The following is a 22,675-nucleotide window of genomic DNA, read 5'->3' on the forward strand; positions in this document are numbered from 1 at the left end:
GGGGTGGAATCTCTTTGCTTTAGAAAACAGTATCAATCCATTAGAAAACATACTAGATAATTACTATATGAGAGGTGTGTAAAGACCTGTAGAAGTCAGTCATTTCCCTTGGTAGCTGTTATGCTGTGGAGAGATGGCATCTGCACCATTCATAACTGTAGCGCACAAATTGGCACAGGGAGAAGGCCAACAGCAAGCTGTTCCAGGTAGACCAGATGTCTCGAAGGGAGGCTGTCTCTCTAGAAGTAAACACAATGTCTATTTCCTGTCACTTTCACTGTTGAATAATTAGCTATTTGGTATCTGGAATAATTATTGATAAATAGGGTAATCCTTTTTAAAAGAGCATCCCAACTGTTCTGTTCTCAGAAGGAAACACTTTTTCAAAACACATTCTCCAAAGGCACTGTTTTATCCCCTTTTCCCAATCAGGAGCTGGTCTTGTGCTGCCAGATGTTGACTCGGAGATGAGGGAACGTGTCGGTGGCCACTCTCTTGGGGGAAAGGTAGAAAAGGTGAAGGGGGAAAATAACTGGAGAATGTAAGAAGGCCTTTTTTGCCGTCATTAACAGTCAATCCAAAGGAGGTTGAAGGATGCTGGGGAAGTGGATGGGTGGGGAAAGAGACAGATGTAAGCCATGAAGTCATACACAGATCAGTACTCACTGGGGATGCTTGGCCAGCTTTGGTTTGGCTGTGAATCCAATGGGCATACGATTTGTTCATTTAACAAATATTTAAGTTCCTTCTACATCTGGGGAAGTGGTCTAGGCATTTGAGATCCATCAGTGAAAAACAAAAACAAAACAAAACAAAGATCCCAGCCCTTGTGGAGCTCCAGTGGGAGATTCAGACCAAAAAAAAAAAAAATCCTAAAGATAAAAATAAATTATATAGTGTGCTAGTGGGTGATAAGTGCTATGGAAACAAGAAAAAAGAACAAAACAGTTAATAGGGACTCGGAGTCCAGGGTGTGAGAGCCTTTTGCAATTTTAAATTGGCTTTCTAGAGGGGGCATTTTGGAAGTGGTATTGGTGCATAGGTTTGACAGGGTGGAGAAGCCGGCCATGCAGATATCCCAGGAAAGAGCATTCCAGGCTGAGGGAACAACCATTGCAAAGAGCCTAAGGTGGGAAGATTACCTGTAAAGTTTGAAGGACAGCAAGGAGTCCAGAATTGCTGGAGCCCAGTGAGTGTATGTGTGTGTGAGAGAGGAGGGGCGGGGGGTAGGGGATGAGGAGGGACAGAGAAAAAGGGGAGAGGGAAGTGGGCAGTAAAGGATAAGGGATCTAGGGCCTTGTTGGTCCTTGCAGGAGCGTAACTTTAGCTTGACGGAGAATGGGGAGCTTTTACATATTTTAGATCAGAGAAGTAGCCTTATGTGATCTATGTTAACACACACACACACACACACACAAACATCTTTTTGTCTGGTATGTTGAGAATAGATTATGGCATAAAAATAAAAGATTTCTAAACATATTGCCTTATATGACAAGGTTGCGATGAGACTCCAATGCAAAAAAAAAATGCTTTAAAAATTATAAAGCACAGTGCAGACCCAAACTATAATTATTTTACAAACAATAGAGTTCAAAAGCCAAGGTCCCTCTCGCCCCTTCCGATCCTTGAGTAGTAACTGCGTTCATGCAATTAAACTAGCCTGTTTAAAAGAAGCTGCAGGAAAACTGATAACTATGTATTCAAAAAATGTAATTTTATGCCTGAGTTTTAAGTCATTTAGATTTTGCAGATTGCTATTTATTTTATGTTCAGTTTTTTTGAAATAAATGCTTAAAAAAACGCGTTAGTACTAGGCTTGAATACTGAAGACTTTAAATATAACAACAGACCAGGAGAGGAGCAGAAGTGTGGGAACTTTAAACCTATTTCTTTCTTAATCCCCTCGGAGAGCTAGACTGGAACACTGGCTGGATCTTCCAACATTTCTGGGGGTGCTCTCTGTTCTTTGCGGTGGCCCTGCCGCCAGGTGAACGCTGCCGGTGGGAGAGCACACACTTAGTGCGGCCAGCTGACCTTCACAGTCTGGGGGGAAATTTTAAACGATTGTGGGGAAGAGGCCTTGAGACTCCAAGAGGAAGAAGAAAAAGGGGCCCAATGAAGCCTGAGCCTCCCAGGAGGTAGAACTGAGTTAATGAACAGGGCTGATTATCCAAGGTAATTATGTAAAAGAGAAGGCTAGGAGGAGTTCTAGATGGCTGCAACTTGGAGTTTACTCTGCTTAAGGTGAGTGTTTATGTTTCTGTGTTTTTGCTTCTCCGGCAAGGTTTTGTTTTGGTTTTTTTCTTCCCTGTTCCCTTCACCCAAGGCTCAGTTTGCAAAAGCAGCTCGCTTTGCGTGGCAGACCCCATTCTAATCCTTCTCTTTCCTTAGATTCCGAGCCCGGTTAGAATTAGTCTCTGCATCACGGGCTCCTGGGACCCTCCGCTCTATGCTCCTAGAGGAGGGAGCAGCTGTGTTCATCCCCCTACCAGCAAATGCCTCCGGTTCTTATTTGGCAGACACTCCCGCGGTGCTGCTGTCCAAAGACACACCTTTCCAGCCAGCCCAGTGGTCACGTCTCGCCCCAGCGGTTCGGGAGAAGCAGTGGGAACTCTGCGCTCCCCGAATCGAGCCCGCTACGCCGGGCATCTCCCTTCCCTTCCCCTTGACAAACGACCCAGCCTCAATCATCCCTGCTCCTTCCGAACGCTAGTTTTGTTTACGGAGCAAACCGAGGCTTTGGGCAACCTGCCGTTGCACGGCTCTCCTTCGGCTTGGGGAGGGAGGGGTAGCGTTCACAGTTCTCCAGTGTGCCATAGACTGTTAGACCAGATCCTTCAGATCTAGAGGCACACGCAGTGGGTGACAGGAGATTGCCCCCTCCCCCCGGGCGGGTGGGGGTGGGGAGAGGAGCAGGGACTCGGCTTGGAGAAGGAGGCAGGGAGGCAGCTGCAGTGCTGCGAGGGGTGCGTGCGCGTGTGCCCAGCTCGCCTGCCGTCTCCCGGCTCCGTCTGCACTCCTTGGTGCGTGGGGCACGGGGGTCCGAGGGCCGGGAAGCCAGAGCAGCGCCTCTCGCCCAGGCCTCGCTTTCTCTGGACGCCCGGCAGTCCCCGGGGCTAGAGCGCACGGGGCGGGGCGCGAGACCCGGGCCGCGCTCCCCGCCCCCGCCTCTCGCGCCCTGCCTGGCTCCCTCTCCATTGAGTTTTCCTGCCTCGGGTGCCTATCAATGGTCCTACTCCGGGATGCACACGCAGCTCGCGGCCGGAGGGGGGTAGTAGCCGCCGCCTCCAGGTGCAGGTTCTCTCCGGCCGCCGCCGCCACCCGCTGTCGCCGCGACTCGAGCCCAGGGCGCACTGAGGTCTCGGCCATGGGGCTGCGGAGGCTGCTGTTGCTGGCGTGAGAAGGGGCGACGGAGTTGTCGCGCTCGGGGGTCCCCAGCTGCCTGCATGGATGTCTTCAGCTTTGTGAAGATTGCAAAGCTTTCGAGGTAGGGTCTGCGCGGGTTCCGTTTGCACCCAGGGCCGCTGCCGCGGGCAACTTGGTGCCTTATTTTTCGGGAGGCTGGGTAGAGGCAAAAGCTGGAAAGCGCGACGGGGCTTAAGACAAACGAAGTGGCCGGGGGCTGCCACATTCAACTTATTTCTCACTGGCTGCTGAGGCTTGTGTAGCGGCGGGTGTAGACCACACACAGAGAGGTACATACATGCCCTCACCAACACACCGATATTCACGACAGTTTGTTTTCCCTAAGGAAAAGCCCTAGTGGTGTTTGCGGTCCCATGTATAATTCAGGGCTGAGAGAAGATGGTTGTAATTGCTACTGCTAGGGAAACCCAGAAGTGCTTGGAGCCTGGGTGCCTGCCTTCCAAGCTACAGAGACCAAAAGTGCCGCCTTCCCCCAACTCCTAAATTACACCTCCACACCTCCACAAAGTCAGCTCCCAGATTGACCAAGTGCTGCCAACGGTAACCTAGATGGTGAAGTCATGGAGATAGAAGAGAAAGACTTTCAGCCTTTTTTTTTTTGTAACTATATTCTTAAGTCTCGAAAGATTTAGAAATTTTCTTCTAAGTGGCCATGTTGTTAAAACAGTAGCTAAAACTAAATCATCGATTCAGACATTTTTGGGTAGTACTGATAAAAGAGGAACATTTCCACGCTTGGGCCGCCTAGGTGTTGCCTGGCCAGAGTACTCCTCCAGGTCTTTTGCCCTGCTTATGCTTCCAAAGTCTTCGTTCGAGCCACAGAGTAAGGTCTGTGCTTCTCGCTATGTGGCATTAACTGGGAAGAGCCCGATAGGAGCGGTCTTGGAAAACCATGCCCAACCTTCTCTGCCCCTGGAGCTCTTTATAGCAGCTACCACCAGGACGTAGGAGGTAGACAGTTGGGTTTTTCCAGGATGTAGCTTAAAAACTTACTTGCAATATGGACAGAATAATCCCAGGTTTTCCTTCAGTCCTGAGTGTCAGAGTGAGATGTGTTGATTGCATCAGGCAGGGATGAGCAGCTTCCAGTAGTCAGAGGTAGAAACGTATGTTGACTTTGCTTTATTAAATTACATTAGACCTCTTCAGAAAGGTTCTGTTTGGATGTTGCCATTCTCTCCGACATCTACAGGTCTTTGTTCTGCCTGCCCATCTCCACCTTCCCTTTCTACTAACATGGGTCAGTCTTCATGCCACTAGCAGATTTCCCCAGGGAGAAAGGCCCAGTGCAGCTTACTCTAAGTAGACTGGAGATACGCAGTTGATGGGTAAATACCTTTGTCTTACAGCAGCTCAGGAAGAGGTGTTGTCCTGCAGATCAGAAGACTGATGTGTGTTAAGCAGTGGATGATTGTGGTGTGGCAAATTCTTTGCTTTCAAGCTGATCTCATAAAGGGCCATTGCTTCACACCACTATTCTATTAACTTCCTGCATGCTTCTGCCTAGGGCTAGTTTCTAAACAGCTGTCAAATAATGAACCATGGTTGGGAAGCAGCTGTGTGCAAGTTTAGAGACTGAGTGGTACCCTCCGTGTGATGGACAGAGATACTGCTAAAGGGAAAGGGAAGTTCAACCAATAGTATAGTTCAAAGTAACCAGGATACTTTTTGGTGGCCTCAGATGCTAAAAACAGTTTAACAAAACATCTAGAGCCTCGAATTAGTCCTTAAACTTAGGAACTTCGGAGAGGACAGTTCATGTGTCAGTGAAAAGATGTTTCATATTCTTTTTACTAAATTCTAGGACGCCTACATGATATTCACAAATCTGAGTTTTTGCAAAACTCAAGCAAGGCTGTGGGGAGAGTGGTATCTTATTTTAAAGAGAGTTTAAAATTTAGTAAATGAGTGTGAGTTTCACTTTCTATCCTTAATGTGATCCAGTAGTGTTTATTCTAAAGACAGAAGGTGCGAATGTTCTGAGCTGATGTGCTGATTAAGAAATCTTCCATCCATAGAATTCTTATTTTTCTTTAGTGTGAGCTCAAGGATGGTCCCCAAGCTGAGATAGAAATACCTTTAGAGGGTCATCAGCATGTAAAAACACACGTTTGCAGTTGCTTGTTTCTGCCTTGGGAGGAAGAAAGTCTTGTATGTGTCTTAAACACTGTTACAGAAATCAAGTTCTTTTCTCAAAGGTGAAGTATGAAAGTGCTTATACTGCAGGATTTTCCTGATTTCAGAATGGATCATCTTCCTAAAGGATTTAGCTTTGATCAGCATGGTTACTTCAGTGCTTAAAATTCTCTAGGTTTAGAGGCAAACACATGTAGTTACCCTGGGTCCTGGCCTTGCCTTTGGTTCCTACAAACTTGAGTTTCTAAATGTTAATTCAGAAGGCGTATCTTGGAAGTGATATTTGCTTAGTGTCCTATCTGTGAGTAAAGACAGTGTAATTACAGAAAATTCCAAGAGAATATTATTCGACACTGGAATAAATAAACTGCCTGTTTTGACTTTTTAGAGTGTCTACATTTAACTATTTGTTTCCAGAATCTATGCCCTTTTAATCATGGGAAAAATCATAATTGACATTGCCCCTCAATAACCCAGTACCATTAAAAACCAATTGCTGCCAAGTGTTGGAATTGCTGGTAAGTAGTTGGCACCCTTTACATCATCAGTTAGAGTTATGACCCTTGATTCCACCCTTCGTGGGTGGCACAGTGTGTCATGGTTCTATGGTTCTATCTGTAGATGGTTTTTCCCGTTCTTCTGATTTTCTGGTTCTTAAACTGCTTGATAGTTTACATGCAGTTTTACTTCACTGTTTCCTTGGTAACAGTTCTATATTATTTTCCATCCTTGTAGATGAGAGCATTACAGATGATTGCCTTATAAACCAGTAATAGTATAAAAACAGGCATATATTTTTATTGTTACTGCTCTTTGTATTGGCTATTTTATTTGTAAAGCAGATGCATTCTTTCAAATGTTTATAGAAGAATGCAGTCCAGTAGAAAAACATGATTATGCCCCTTTTGCCTGAGGGAGATGATTTGAGATCCAAAACTCATAGGGATGTTATTAAATGGAGTGATATATTCATAGATTGAGTCCCTGATTTGACTTCTTTTCTTTAAGCAAAACGGTAGACTTGGTGATAATGATTGAGTCCCCACTGTTGATATGATGATTTCTTACAGTAGTAGGTAAATTTGGGGGATGCTTTATTTTGCATTTTCTTATAGTTGCATGGGTTATTTTATGGTATGTAGCAGTGACTAATATCTAATATTAGAATGCTAATTAGAATGCTAATTTTCTTACAAGTATCTTGTATTTGAGGAAAAATACAAAATACGTATGTATAGTTTCCTTAGATGTTTATGTCAAATCCATTTAGATACTACTAAACTTCAGTCTTTTACCTTTATCTTATTCAGAATTAAATATTTCCCAGGGAAAAGGGGAAGTTAAAGAAGTAATGCAAAAGGTCAGGGTTTTTCCCATATCCGCTATTTTTACTGAGTAATTGTATTAATATTGCTGGTAATAGTGAGCTCTGGAGGCTAGCAATGAAAAAACCCCAAAGACTCTGGATTTGAATTTTATTAAAAATGCTACTTGCTCATCTTCTGAGTCCTTTCTAAGTTCTGCTGATTTTTGTGACTGTCAGGGGGTGAAATGCTGAACAGTTTCGTAACAGAACTAGATTCCTGTTTTAGGAATATTTAACTCTAGTTTCCCAAGAGTTGCTAGTTTGAAGCTGTGAAAGTCTAGTCGCCCGCAGTTCTGGGAAGAAGGCGTCTAGGTCAGGCTTTGTACCATTTCAAGCATCTCTCTCTCTCTCTCTCTTATTGTCTGGGGCAAGTGAGTTTCACCTTCTTGCTATCAGAATTTGGTACAGACTGACAGCTGCAGTGAAACTTACTTGTACTTTAAATGCATGACCTGGAAAGTCTCACTTTCTGCTTATGGTCCTTCCAGCTGTTCATTCTCTCCCTTTACATACACATACACTGTTCAACTTTAGCACTTTGTTATTTCATTTGAGGTTAACCGTGAAAGTTTAGCTGTAAGAGAATGTACATTATTGGTGAACTAGAAATGTATCTTTAAGGAATGAACTTGAAACCACTGGTTTCACACTTGGCTCAATAAGAAAACTCAAGACCGTTTAAAATCTTTGTTGAAGCATACCGTCCTGAAATCTACCACTGTTACCATCAAATGATCTTTAATCTTGAAAGCTAATCATAGCAGGAAAAGAAAATCATGAATAGGCTAAAACGGGTTGGCACACTGTGGCCTATGAGCCAAATCTGGCTTGCTGACTGTTATGGCATAGCCTGTGAGCAAAGAATGGTTTCTTTATTTTTAAATGCTTCAAAAATATCAAAAAAGAATAATATGAAATTAAAATTTCAGTGTCCATAAAGTTTTATTGGAACACATGTCCATTCATTTATGTATTATCTATGGCTGCATTTGCCTGACAACAGCAAAGTTGACTAGATGCCACAGAGACCTTATGGCCCACAAAGCCTAAAATATTTACTCTCTGGCTCTTTACAGAAAAAGTTAACTGACCCCTGGGTTAAACAATGCCTTTTCCTGTTTTCTCTTCTTTATCATTATCAGCACACATGTGGGCACACACATGTCAAATTGAGCATATAATAAATACTTGAATTCACTAATGCACATTACCAATTAATATAGACCTTATCTTTATTGAAACTTCTGATCTCAAATTACTTCTTGAACTGTTGGAAACTGATCATTAGAAGTGGACATAATTGTCTTACTAATTTGTTGCACTTGGAAAAATTATGCATGCTTATTCTTTGGTCACTAAGTTGACCTGATATTTTTGGGGAGCTGGAGAGTTGCTTTTTAAAGGTGATGTTTGCCTTCCATAAATATCCAGTTCAAAATGGATGGAAAAAGAATGGGTGATACTACTTGTATAGCTTCAACCAGTGTGTGCTGGTGAACTGATAATCAAGTTAACGGGAGAATGCCTAGTATTTCCTTACAGTACACTTGAGCCATCTGGTCCTAATGGCTAATGACCTTCACTAATCTGTTTCCAAATGGAAATAAAACTAGATAAGTGGATTTAGTTGTAGCCAGAGGAATGGAGGTAGGCTGTATCAATTTGGAGTTGAGTTTAATCTAACTTTCCTATGATTTGACTGAGAGCATTGTAATGAAAAACCATAGACTACCTTTAGTTCTTTACAGCAAAAACATATATCAAAAGTATGCTGCCTTGCTTCTGAGTAATTTAGGTCATTATGTACTTAAGCTCTGAAAATTATCTTCAAGAAATCTAAGTCTTAGTTTTAGATAACAAAGTTAACATTCCCATTTTTTTTTTCCTGGCAAAGAGATGAGAAGGGTTTTCTGCCAGAACTGTTCTTTCAGAAATATATTTTCAAGTATGGTTTACAGAATTTGGCATAAGATAAACAGTCTATACTAAATAATTAGTGAGTGAAGTAATATACAATTCATTCTAACATTTGTTGCAAACAAATTGTCATATTTGTTTAGCTGAACAATTACCGTGTCAGTACTTCTTTATTGAATATAAAGGAATACAATGCACATGTTAAAAGTAAATAGCCTGCTCTTGGACTTGGTCTCAGAGAATAAACTTTTATTTCTGTTTTTACATTTGCAGTATATATATATATATACACACACACACATATATATGTATATATATGTATATTTGGTGATTGATGGTTAAAAAGTCATCAACTTGTATTTCTAAGGAGTCTCTGTTTTACTGCTTTAAGCTCAGTAAGCAAAGTTATGATGATATTGAAATGGGTTTTTATAGATGTCAGTAAGTTTTTATTTTAGAAAGTCTTTTTTGAAAGCTAGGAAAACACAATCATTTCTATGAAAGAAATGTTTCCAAAGTTTGAAAATGAAAAGTAATTTCCCTGCAATTACAATTTACTATAGGGTTTTAATTTTTATTTTGGTTATTTTTTATAGGCTTCACAAGTTTTATGAGATTTGCTTAATTGAAAATAAGAACATGATTACCTGACAAAGATGAGGTTCAAAGAAAGCAGTAGGCAAAAGTTCATAAAATTAACGGTAAAATTTTCCTAATGAATGTAGGAATGAGTGTATTTTTCTATCGAACTGGCACAGTTATTTATCTGGTCAGAGACTGGTGTGGGGGAGAACACGCTGCCATCTGGCTAATTCAAGGCTGTTGTATTGATTCAACATTGGATCACATACTGACCATGGTGATTTTACAATGGTTCCTGTAACTGGAGTCCTGGATATTTGACTCTTTTGAAATTCACCATCCAAGTCACCAGTCTTTACCCTAGTACAGGAGCGGTTAGCAGTCTCAGCTATACAGTGGTGGAGTCTGGAATTAGTTTTGGTGTAAATCCCAAACCTGCCCAACTGAATTGTGGCTCAGGGCAATGTCCTACTTCATGGCCCAGGGCCTGGGCTGGCAAACTTAACCTATCTGATGTGTTTACTTATGTTAGAAAGCTTTATGACCATTTTTCTAAATAAAGTTTTATTTAAACACAGCCATGCCCTTTTGTTTGTATACTATGGCTGCTCTTGGGAGAGCTGGATAGCTGTGACAGAAACCACATGGCTTGCAAAGCCTAAAATATTTACTCTCTGCCCTTTACATGGGTATTTTACTGTTCTTCTTTGATCTCCCTGCCCAGTACTCAAATTTCCCTTTGGGGCAGTCTGGGTGTCAGCCTTCTTTACTAGCAGGGAGAAGGATGGATATGGTTGGAGTTTCACCCTGAACACAGTCAGCCTTGCCAGCCCTGCTCTGGGGGACTTAAACTGTCAGCACTTACAATACCACTTGTAGGTTAACTTAGAAGCTTTGTAAAGTGCAAATTGGATCCTCCCTGTCCCCTCCGTCTACATACTTTTGAGGGCAAAATCCAAATTCTTTTATCTTTACCCTTTTGGGTTTGGCCCGATTCACTTGGTTCCTTTGAGAACCATATTTCTCGGGCTGGGCATGGTGGCTCACGCCTGTAATCCCAGCACTTTGGGAGGCTGAGGCGGGCGGATCACAAGGTCAGGAAATCGAGACCATCCTGGCTAACATGGACAAACCCCGTCTCTACTAAAAATACAAAAAAATTAGCAGGGCGTGGTGGCGGGCGCCTGTAGTCTCAGCTACTCGGGAGGCTGAGGCAGGAGAATAGCTGGAATCTGGGAGGCGAAGCTTGCAGTGAGCTGAGATAGCGCCACTGCACTCCAACCTGGGCAACAGAACGAGACTGTGTCTCGAAAAAAAAAAAAGAAAAGAAAAAGAGAACCATATTTCTCTGAACTTATTATTCCTCCTTTCCAGCCTTAACTTCCTACTCAACACCAAACACACACATGTATACACACACACACACACACACACACCTACCGGTAACCATGTTGAATTTTTTAGAAGTCCTAAAAAGTGCCACACCCTGAGCCTTTGCATAAACTCTTCATTTTGTCTGGAACAATCTTTATCTTGCCTCCTTTACACCTGAAAAATTCCCATCTGTCTTTTATATTTCAGCTTTTAATCTAAGGTTGTTCCATGTCACCTTCTCCAACCTCCCAATCCTGGGTTAAATAGCTCAACTGACATCTTTTACTAGTGAAGATAATTTCACTGCTTTAACAGATTAATCCCTCAATTTTTGTGGCCCATCTCTTGTTTGCTTGATACATAAAACAGGCATTCCTGATGGTGTGGGGGAGCTCTGATATGCTCAGCCATTCCGAGAACCTGTAAGATAGGACTCTCTCATCTTCAGTATGCTATCGAAGGTTTCCTGCACAGCAATGTTCAGCTGACAGATGAGGGGAGAGAATGGCAGAAGATTGGGTGACAGGTTTTTTAAGGGCCATGCCCAGAATTAAAGTATACCATTCTACCCTCATTCCATTAGGCAGAACTCTGACCCTATGTAACTGTGAGGCAAGCTGGGAAGTTTAGTGCCACTGTGTACCCTATCTGTGCTGGACATGTCGTGCCCTGCTCTTTTCATAACATTTCTTCATTATGTGGTAGATTGTAATTTTGTTCCCAATTCTTAAATCTTTCCTGAATCCAAGCCTTTTCCATGTGACATTATAGTTCTACCTCCTAGAGGTAGAGAGTACTTCTTTGCCCCATTGCTGTTGGGCTTGGCCAAGTAACTTGCTTTGGCAAGTGGAATATGGACAGAAGTCACAGGCCATCTGTTTTGGTACAAGTTTTTGGTAGGAGAATGCCTTTGAGGTATTGTACATTTCTAAAAAAGAATGTAAAAAAGTAAAAAGCTCTTAACATTGCTATATGAAGAACTGCCTAGTTTAACCTTTTGGTCCTAGAAGCTAGATTCACATGTACCAGCACCATCAGGCAAACCTGTGAGCATGAAAACAGATGCTTATTCTTGTATGACACTGTGTTATGCTGCATTGTTGTGGCAACGGCTGACTGGTATAGATTGTATTATAATTGAGTCCAGTTTTGATCTGTGTCCCATTTATGAACTCTTCAAGGGCAAATCCCCTTGTATTAAACCTCCTTGGTTTATAGTAGATTTAAGGATACCTTGTTTCGTTGCACTCTGGTTTATTGGTGCTTTACAGATACTGCACTTTCTACAAATTGAAGGTTTGTGGCAACTCCACATCAAGCAAGTCTATCAGCACCATTTTTTCAACAGCATGTGCTCATTTCATGTTTCTGTGTCATATTTTTCATTATTATTATTATATCTGTTATGGTGATATGTGATCAGTAATCTTTGATGTTACTATTGGAATTGTTTGATGTTACTATTGTAATTGTTTTGGGCTGTCATGAACCACACATATAAGATGGCAAACTTAATTGATAAATGTTGTGTGTGTTCTGACTGCTGTACCAACTAGCCATTCCTTCATGTCTCTCCCTTTCCTCAGGCGCCCCTATTCCTTGAGACATAACAATGTTGAAATCAGGCCAATTAATAACCCTACAGTAGCCTGCAAGTGTTCAAGTTAAAGGAAGAGTTGTACATCTCTCACTTTAAATTGAAAGCCAGAAATAATTAAGTTTGGTATGGAAAGCATGTTGAAAGCTGAGATAGGCCAAAAACTAGACCTCTTGTGCCAAACAGTTCGCCAAAGTGTGAATACAAAAGAAAAGCTCTTGAAGGAAATTAAAAGTGCTACTCCAGGAAACACACAAACGATAAGAAAGTGAAACAGCCTTGTTACTGATATGGAGAAAGTTTGAGTGGTCTGGATAGAAGATCAAACCAGCCACAACATTCTGTTAAGCCAAAGCCTAATCCAGAGCAAGACTCCAACTCTCTTAAATTCTGTGAAGGCTGAGAAAAGTGAGGAAGCTGCAGATAAAACGTTGGAAGCTAGCAGGGATTGGTTTGTGAGGCTTAAGGAAAGATGCTGCCTCCATAACATGAAAGTACAAGGTAAAGTGGCAAGTGCTAATGGAGAAGCTGCAGCAAATTATCCGAAAGACCTAGCTAAGATCACTGATGAAGATGACTACACTAAACCACAGATTTTCAGTGTAGACTAACCTTCAGTTGGAAGAAGATGCCATCCAGGACTTTCATAGCTAGAGAAGAAAAGTCAATGCCTGGCTTCAAAGCTTGAAAGGACAGGCTGACTCTCTTTTTTGGGGTTAATGCAGCTGGTGACTTTAAGTTAAAGCTAATGCTTATTTGCCATTCCAAAACTTCTAGGGCCCTTAAGAATTATGCTAACTCTACTCTGCTTGTGTTCTAGAAATGGAATAACAAAGCCTGGATGACAGTGCATCTGTTTACAGCATGGTTTACTGAATATTATAAGCCCACTGTTGAGACTTATGTTCAGGAAAAATAGATTCCTTTCAAAATATTACTGCCCATTGACAATGTACCTGGTCACCCAAGTGCTCTGAGGGAGATGTACAAGGAGACTAATATTGTTTTCATACCTGTTAACACAAAATTTGTTCTGCAGCCCAATGATCAATGAGTAATTTTGACTTCCAAGTCTCATTATTTAAGGAATTTGGCTGGTCTGAAGGTAGTGAGTTATCTCAATTGATTGTTCGCAGTCAGTTATAGATTGAACTTCTTGTTCTACTCTTTTCCACATTCTCACTACTAAACTTGACTAGTTTTAAAAAAAGAGATATATTTTGTATGGTTATAGCTGCTATAGAGAGTGATTCCTCTGATGAATTTGGGCAAAGTAAATGGCAAACCTTCTGGAAAGGATTCACCATTCTAGATGCCATTAAGAACATTGATGATGATTTATGGGAGGATGTCAAAATATCATTAACAGGAGTTTAGAAGAAGTTGATTCCAACCCTCATAGATGAGTTTGAAGGGTTCAAAACTTCAGTGCAGGAAGTAACTGCAGATGTGGAAATAGCAAGAGAGCTAGACTTAGTGGAGCCTTAAGATGGGACTGAATTGCTGCAATCTCATCATCAAACTTGAATGGATTAAGGGTTGCTTCTTATGGATGAGCAAATAAAGTGGTTTCTTGAGATAGATTCTACTCCTGGTGAAGGTGCTGTGGGCATTGTTGAAATAAAAACAATGAATTTAGAATATGACATAAACTTAGTTGATAAAGAAGCAGCAGGGTGCGAGAGGATTGACTCCAATTTTGGAAGAAGTTCTGTGAGTAAAATGCTATCAAACAGCATCACATGCTACAGAGAAATCTTTCATGAAAGAAAGAGTCAGTCGACACAGCAAACTACATTGTTGTCTTATTTTAAAACATTGCCACAGCCACCCCAGCCTTCAGCAACCACCACCTTGATGAGTCAGCACCCATCAACATGGAGGCAAGACCCTCCAGCAGCAGAAATATGACGACCCACAAAAGGCTTAGATGATCATTAGCATATTTTTAACAATAAAGTATTTATAAACTAAAGTATGCCATTGTTCTTTTAGACATAATGCTATTTCACACTTAATAAACTACAATATAGTATAAACGTAACTTTTATATGCACTGGGAAACTAAAAAATTATGTGACTCATTTTATTGCAATATTAGCTTTATTGCAGTAGTCTGGAACCAAACCTGCAATATCTCTGAGGTATGTCTGTACTGAGTAAGTATTTGGTGAATTGTGAATGAATCAGAGTGAAACCATGCTGTGTTGCACATGATGTCGAATACTGATTATCACAGGTATGCCTGCTTCTGTATGTCATTCATCAGATTGCATTGCTCCTTCCGATTTTTGGGATCTGCTGTCACTGCTTATTTATTGTAGCCATTTTACCCTTGGCAGTGAACTGCTCCCTACCTCTACAGCTTGGGACCCAGCCCTATATCTGGGCCCATATCCTCTCATTCTCATATTTCTTTCCTTTCCTTCTAGTCCTGAAAGTCCTAGTCTTCTCTAATTATATACATTTTGTCTTTAGTACCAGGAGAGAATTGTAGATAATATTGTAGAACAGACATAAAGTTTAAAGAAAATAGAAGGCTAAGTGATATCATTGCTGATAGAATTTCAAGTATTTATGTATCTTTATATGTTCTATATCTTAAAAACTTTTTACAATAAAAGCATCCTACTTTTACAATCAGAAAAGAAATCTTTAAGTATTGTAAAATATTACCGTTCAGGAAAAATAGATTCCTTTCAAAATATTACTGCCCATTGACAATGTACCTGGTCACCCAAGTGCTCTGAGGGAGATGTACAAAGAGACTAATATTGTTTTCATGCCAGTTAAGTATTGTAAAATACTTAAAGATTTGATCATGGGAGTTTTTTTTTGTACTTAATGTGATATTAAAGAACCTATGATCAGGTATTTTACATACAGTATATTGGGAAAATGAAGTTTTAAAAAACCCAAAAGTGAAATACTATACTGAGTGAAAGGCATTGTCTTGCTAAAATATATATATATATTTGACCCAGAGTTAGTTTTTTATCACTCTTTTGAAATATCACACTGAATAAACAAATTTTAAGAAAAGGGCCTATGAGAACTTTGCTTAAAAATTAAAATATAGCACTACCTGTGAAAAAGCAGAAGGAAATGCCCTGTGCAGTGATATAGAAAGATCTCTGAATACATTTATTGTCAAGTGAAAATAGTAAGGTTAAAAAAAACTTTAAAAAGATGAGGGAGATAGAACATATATTTTTTCTTGTATTTGCATAACAATGGCTGGAAGGATACACAAAAAATAACATTACTTAACTCTGTAAAGTGGTAGTTCAGAGGGTTATACGTGAGGGGGTGGGGTGCACGAGGACATGAGTGGTTCTCCATGTCCCATCCACACTTTATATTTTTATTTTATTTTTATTTGAAATGCTGGGTATATATTACCAAGTAAAAAATAAACTTGAATTTCAAAAATGCTAAAAGAATACCCATATAAATTCAAGGATCCAAACAATATCCACAAATTCTTCAAACATTTTTCTGATTGTAAAAGTGGATACCTTTATTGTAAAAAGTTTTGAATATATAGAATGTATTTAAAAAGATATATAAATGTTTGAAATTCTATCAGCAATGATATCATCAGTTAGCCTTCTATTTTCTTTAAATTTTATAACTGTGTTACAGTTAACATAAATACACTATTCTATCCTTACGTTTTTACAAAATATTTTGTTCCCATATCATTAAACCTTCTTTATAAATCTAAAATTAACAGCTACATGTACCACAGTTTACTTAACGGTTTCCTATTTATTAACATTTAAATTGTTTCCAGTGTTTTGCTTTGGATAACAATGTGATGAATATGTTTACAGCTAAGTCTTTGGATTTCATGGGCAGATTTTTTTCTTATGACATCAAAAATAGTATACTGAGTATTTCAAAACCCATAAAAGACAGGAGGTAATCTGAGATGCCATTAAAATGATATTCAAATTTTATGCTAAAATTGTGGGCATTCTAGTTCCTCAAAGGTATTGAAGTTGACAAGCAGCATTTGTCACAGGAGTTAACCTAGTGACAAGACTTGAAGTACTTAGTGATGGGGAAAGCTTGAGTAATGGTAGTTGGAACTTCAGGTGGATTTGAGCAAGTTGGGCCTCTGTCTCCTTATTTGTGAAACAGGAAAATTATGCAATATTCCCTCTAAAGTTAATTATATTTCAACAGTTCCATCGTTTTACCATATGATGGGTAAATTCAAAGAAATTCTTCTATGAGAACCTAGATTAAAATAGTTTGCAACACTAGGCAGCTGTAAGAATAAAGAACAAGGAAACACTTTATGCAGTGATATATAATGGTCTCCAGGACATATTTATTAAGCGAAAATAGTAAGACTCACAAAAGTAAATATGCTTATATTTACATAAAAATACTGAAAGGATATATAGGAAACTAATAAAAATAGTATCAGAATGGGGGGTAAGGAAGAAGAAAATCTATTTAGACAACAGAAAGAAGATTGGGTAAATATGATTTCCCAAAATGTGATAAAATGTTGAAAAATCAACCCCGGAGAAAATATAAATTGCTAACTCGGACAGTTTTAAGCTGAATTTCTTAGTTTTCTCTATTTTGAATGAATGAAACATAAGAGATAGTTTAATATGTTAAAGATATGTATTATACAAGTATAATAGAAATTTCAGATCTATAAAATTTTAATGATAACTTTTACTAGCAACTTAAGATAAAGCTGGAAGATCATATCGTTATAAAAATGATGTTACTTTTTGCATACAATTTAGTATTCTGAAGCAATTTTTTTTTTTTAATATCAAGATAAGGTTTTCTCTGATGGGGATATAAAGAGAAAAATATTTTTATGTGCACCACCTTTCAACCAGGAAAGCTTATACGTTTTTTCAACTTAAATTTTATTAATTGTTGACAGCAATCTTCAAAATCTTATCCTCTGATGATATTCTATTCACTAAAGGGGACAACTTGATGTTTTTTAGAGAACCACCTTCCAGGGATGTATTGATGGATGTTTCCTTTAGGATTGTAATTTGATTATGATACCATTAGTTCATAATTTGGCTTTCCGGTTGAGATCATGTTGACAGACTGAAGAATAGAGTGTTATTTAAGTAAGCTGATGAAGCACACATAGGAGGCAATAAAGCATCTAATCCTTCTCTACTGGTTAGTGCCTTACTTTATCTCCCTTTCGTGCCGATGTGGTCATGTAAACTCCATAAACTTTCATTTATCTAGAATATAGTCATGTGTTAAAAAGGCTAGCTATTATAGGTATATGTGCTAACATTTTTTAAAGATCATCTGAATGCAAGAACATATAGGCATAACACTATACTGGACATAATTCATAGTTTTATTGCTGGCCTACAAGTCATTTCAGATTTTTTGCTGTGTCCTAGAGTTGGCAAACCATAGCCTGTGGGCCAAATTCAGTCGGTTTCTTGTGTTTGTGTTAAGCTAAGAATGGTTTTTACATTTTTAAATGGTTCCCCAAAATCAAGAAGAGAATAATATTTCATGACACATGAAAATTATATGAAATTCAAATGTCACTGTCCAGAAATAAAGTTGTCTTTGGAACATAGCCATTCCCATTCATTTATGTATTGTCTACAGTTAAAACAGTAGAACTGAGTGGTTGCTACAGAGACCATATGGCCTAAAAAGCCTGAAATATCTGCCCTTTACAGAAAGTTTTCTGGCCCTGGTCCTATGTCATCAAATATCATCAAGTGATTCTTGTTGGAGACAGATGGAATTACAAATGAATATGTAGATACAGATTTAGATATATACATATTTTTACCTTTAGATAATACAACTTTGCACTTACAGATGTTTCTCTGTATAAATGTTCCCACTGTAAAGAGTTCTTTCTCTTCTCAAATAGTCATTAAACAATTTGAATAGGAATTATGTTTTAAATATTTATATTCTCCTGCCATGCTCACTTTCTTTCCCACAAAGGAGATGTAATAGCCCCCACTTTCTATGCAGGAAATGATTAAAAGCAAACTGATAATAAATTGCGTTCCCCTTTGTCCACTGGTTGCTCTGCTGAGACAGGTGGATCCTTTGAAGGGAAGTGTGGAAACCACACTGGAAAAGTTGGCTTGCTTCAGAGGAGAGATGAAATAGAAGGGGATGTAGCCTAGCCCTGCCCTTCCAGGTTATCCAGCTGCTACCTGCTTCCATGGGAGTGGATGTCAACATTCTACTATGACATGGGTCATTTATTTAGAGACACCTATACTTAGTAGGACATGTATACCCTAAATAGCTACTGTGTTTTAAGTGAAAAATGTCATCTTCAGTATACTTTCTTACTTTGAGTTTATCAGGACATTTTAGCTGCAAGTAAATCAATGCTTGATTAAAGGGGCTTAAACAAAATATTCCTAGATATATGTGATTCCTGGATTGGGGTTCATGGACTCAGTGAAGTCAACAACGATCCAGGTGTTTTCCCTCTTCCTGCTCCATCAGCCTGAGGCTTTGTCACCTCATGGGTGTAATGTGGTTGCCGCAGCTCCAGGCATCATCTCATCATATGACTGGGTTCAGAGGTATGAAGCAGGGGTGGCCAGAGCACTGTGAGCGTTCTCTTTGTGAGGCTCTTTCTTTTAATCCTGGAGGGACATCTTTTCTAGAAGCTAGAATTTTCCCTTAGAGAATCTCATTGCCCAAAATGGGTCACATGGTCACACCTAGCAAAGGGCAATGAAATGGTTTTCTCTGGCTCACCTTCACAGAGGCCCAAACACTCAGAATCAGGGTTCTAGCAGCATGGAGGAAGAAGGGAAGAGGAATTGAGAAAGCAATCAACCTGCTGTTCTTCTTTAATAATTACATTTTTATTCAGAGATACACTTGGAGAACAACAACAAGGCTATTGATTGCAGAAGAAAAACATCCATCTGGATATCATACCCATATTCTGGTAGAAATATATTATCCTTATTGCTTTATGACCAAATTGAAAGTATATTCATTAAAATGCTGTCAGCAGCAAGTAATAGAAAAGACAACAAAAAAGAGATTAAAGAGGAGGACAATTTTTTATCTCACATAAGAAATCCAGAGGGCCATTTTAGGGTTGGCAAACTTAATTCAAGGTGTCTGGGTTTTGACATCTTTTTGATGTGCCATGTCAGCCTGTTGGCTGAACCTCTTATCATTGTAGAATGGCTGCAATAGTTCCAGGTAGCATATCCTCACAAAAAAAAAAAAAAAGACCAAAGGTGAGGAGAGGCAAGCAGGGTATGTTTTGTCCATGCCTCTTTTTCTGAGAGGGTGGAGAGTTTTCTCAGAAACTTCATAGCAGAGTTCCCCAATCTTTCATTGTCCAGAATTGCATCATGTTCCATGTATTTCCTAAACCTACCCAGTGAGAGGAATTGACATGGCTAGTTTAGCCTTGCAGACATCAGCAAACTGTGATCTGCAAGCAAATCCAGCCCACCACCTGTTTTTTTTTAAATAAAGTTTTATTAGAACACAGCCATCCCTATTCATCTACATATAAATTTATGGCTGCTTTTGCAATAAAATTACTGAGTTGAGTAGTTGCAAGTGAGACCATATGGCACATAAAGCTTAAACTATTTACTATCTGGCCCTTTACAGAAAAAGTTTGCCAACCTCTGTTTAAGAGTCCCAGTAATTCTCAGCTGGAGGACAGATGTTTTCATATGCCCCTGGGGTGTTTTAATTGTTTATAATGATGGGGTGGAGGTCCTATTGGCATATAGTGGGAAGGGACCGGAGATTCTAAACATCCTAACATGAGTAAAACAGTTTTACGTTATGAAAAGTTGTCCCTCTCAAAATAGTAGTGGTCCCCCATTGACAAACACTGGATGCTATCAATTAGGGTCTATTTCTAGTGTGAGAGAGGGCTGCAGCTCTCCCTACCTCTGTTCCACTGCCAGCCCAGCAAATGGCCATCTGATACCTCTGTAAAATTGAGACTCTGGGAAGAAAGGAGGAGAAATGACTGTTGGTTAGGCAACCAAGAGCGCTAGCTCTGGAGAGCAGAGAGGATTTGCTGAATTGATATCTCAAAAGGAGTGGTTATATGGGTACCTAATAATTATGGACTGATTCATCGGCTGGTGACAGTGGTTGCCCTAATGGGGAACAGCTCAAAATGCTGGAGTTTTACACAAGTGGGAAATGCGCTTCTCTGTGTTCCATATACTGCAGAATTTGAGTTCACAAGAACTGAAAAGGTCTTTTCATGCTTTTCTGTAATGAACAAATTATCTTCAACAAGCATGTACTAATCATGTGATTGAAATTAAATTTATAAAGATAATATACAATTAAGTAATTGAAAATAATTTTCTTGGTGTTTATGAGGAAACCAATTAAATTCTTAGACAACTTTGTTGTTCGGGTATCATGTTGAAAATAAATTTACAATCGTGCATTTCTTCTTCCTAAGCATTTTCTCACTGATTGAATAAGGTATAATAGTTCATAATAAAAATGTCTCAGCTACAGGTTTTTCCCATATCTACAGCCATAACCACAATAAATGAAGGCATGAGAATAGGTATGAAATATATACTGAATATTCCCACAAATGGGCAGGTATAGATACTCACATGTTAAATGAATCAGATGTTTGATAACTGTAGTACTCTGATTTAATTTGATCAAAACCCACAGTAAGAAATTTGTCTTGCATTGTTACCCAGTCCACATATATACCGTGTGTGTGTGTACATGCACACACATGCACAATTAAAACAGAAGTTCCACAAAATAGTGAGTTTGATAAAACCTGATTGTTTCATTTTATCCTTTTTTATATTCTGCTTATTATAGCCTATTGAAGTGGTTTCAGGACCCACTTCCCCCAGTAATTTGCTGCCCATGTTTGAAAAACACGAGAGTTGTGGATATGTGATTTGTTCCCCTTCTGGGAACTCTTCCCTCTTCTTCCTGGAACATCACTTTTTTTTTTTTTCCTTTGGGGACTTCTTCTTCTCCAGGTCAACCATACCTCATATACCCCAGTGGCTACTGATCATCAGACTTCAGGACCCAGGCTGAGCAGTGAGAGCTTGGCCCCAGCATTTTATGAACTTGAGTTGACAAAGAAAGGCTTTGTTCCTCTATGGTGACAAGCCTTTAGGAATGTAAGTCCAGAGCTCCCCGTAACTATAGGTGTCAGTTCCAGGGACCTCTGCCCGAGAGCTAGCATCTACTGAGAGGCTGGGTGAAAGGAGCATTTGGGGCTCTGGGTCCAGCCCTGTCAGAAGCCAGTATACCTTGGTGGGTTTACTTTGTACATGCTGTTTTATTTTTTCTTAATTTACTCCAAGATGGTCTCTGTCCTGAAAGGGCTCTAAGTCATATACATTAACCAGTACACAAATGGTTAGCCCTGGCGATGGCCATATATTGATTCCATGATAGGATTTGATTGGCAAAGAATCTTCTCTTGCATCTGGAGTGGCCTAAGCTTTTTGAACGACACAGCCATTGCTTACCTTAGTGAGTCAAGAGGTGTGAGTGTATTACAAGCTTATAGAAGATAAACTTACTGTGTATGTATTTGTGTGTTTGTATGTATACACATGCTCATGTATGTGTAGACAGACAATGGGGAAATAAAAATCAGGAGAAAGGAGGGGAAAAAAGGAAACGTAGACAGGGAGAGATTTGTTGACAAAAATTGATGTTATCATTAGCCAAAAATTCCATTTCCTCCCAAATTCTGCCAGTATTCTTTTTAGTATCTGCAGAGATTTGACTCCTAAGACTTGAGAGTGTATTCCAATTGTAAGTAAACAATTTATTGTTTGAATTGGAGGTTATCAGATTGGGCTGCGAGATAAGGATGTAGGTAGAGGTTCCCAGTAGTTGTAAACATCCTACCAGAAAAAAACTTTGTCTCTCACTTGCGTAAATGAGTACAATTGACACTGTAGACACATTGGATCTTTGAGTCTCTAAAGTACCTTGTCCAAACCTCTGTCCTTACATCAGTAACACTTATTATTTTTTAAGACTGTTTGGTGATGCATAATATTCATGTAAAAAATCATAGATGTAGACTCAATGGATTTCCACAAACTGAATATATCTGTGACACAACTACCAAGTTCAAGAACTAGAATACAACTTGAACTCCAGTGGTCCTTCTTGGAGCTCTTCCTGAAGTTAATCACTATCCTCCTGATTTCTATCCTCTGTCTTTGAACATAATATCAATGGAATCATATAGATGTGTCTTTTTTTTCACTTAAGTCATG

At 39.5% G+C, this 22,675-nt stretch overlaps 1 protein-coding gene across 6 annotated transcripts in view; it reads left to right on the top strand.

The window, feature by feature from the left end:
• The window catches only part of FRMPD4 (FERM and PDZ domain containing 4), a 958,701-nt gene that overhangs the window by 351,385 nt on the left and 584,641 nt on the right, over positions 1-22,675 (top strand). For 2 of the 6 annotated variants that reach the window (XM_055269163.2, XM_055269162.2), the window contains exon 1: positions 2,747-3,490. The exons of 1 other annotated variant lie outside the window; for it this stretch is intronic. Coding sequence is in view for 4 of the 5 variants with exons in the window: in XM_055269162.2 (XP_055125137.1) it covers positions 3,450-3,490 (41 nt within the window). In the remaining variant the exon portion in view is untranslated. Of the gene's footprint in view, positions 1-1,426; positions 2,248-2,746; positions 3,491-22,675 lie in introns of those variants that run through there. 3 more of the 6 variants (XM_055269160.2, XM_055269161.2, XM_063634947.1) reach the window with 2 other exon arrangements.

The sequence above is a fragment of the Symphalangus syndactylus genome, chromosome X (assembly GCF_028878055.3).
Source record: "Symphalangus syndactylus isolate Jambi chromosome X, NHGRI_mSymSyn1-v2.1_pri, whole genome shotgun sequence".
Classification (NCBI taxonomy): domain Eukaryota; kingdom Metazoa; phylum Chordata; class Mammalia; order Primates; family Hylobatidae; genus Symphalangus; species Symphalangus syndactylus.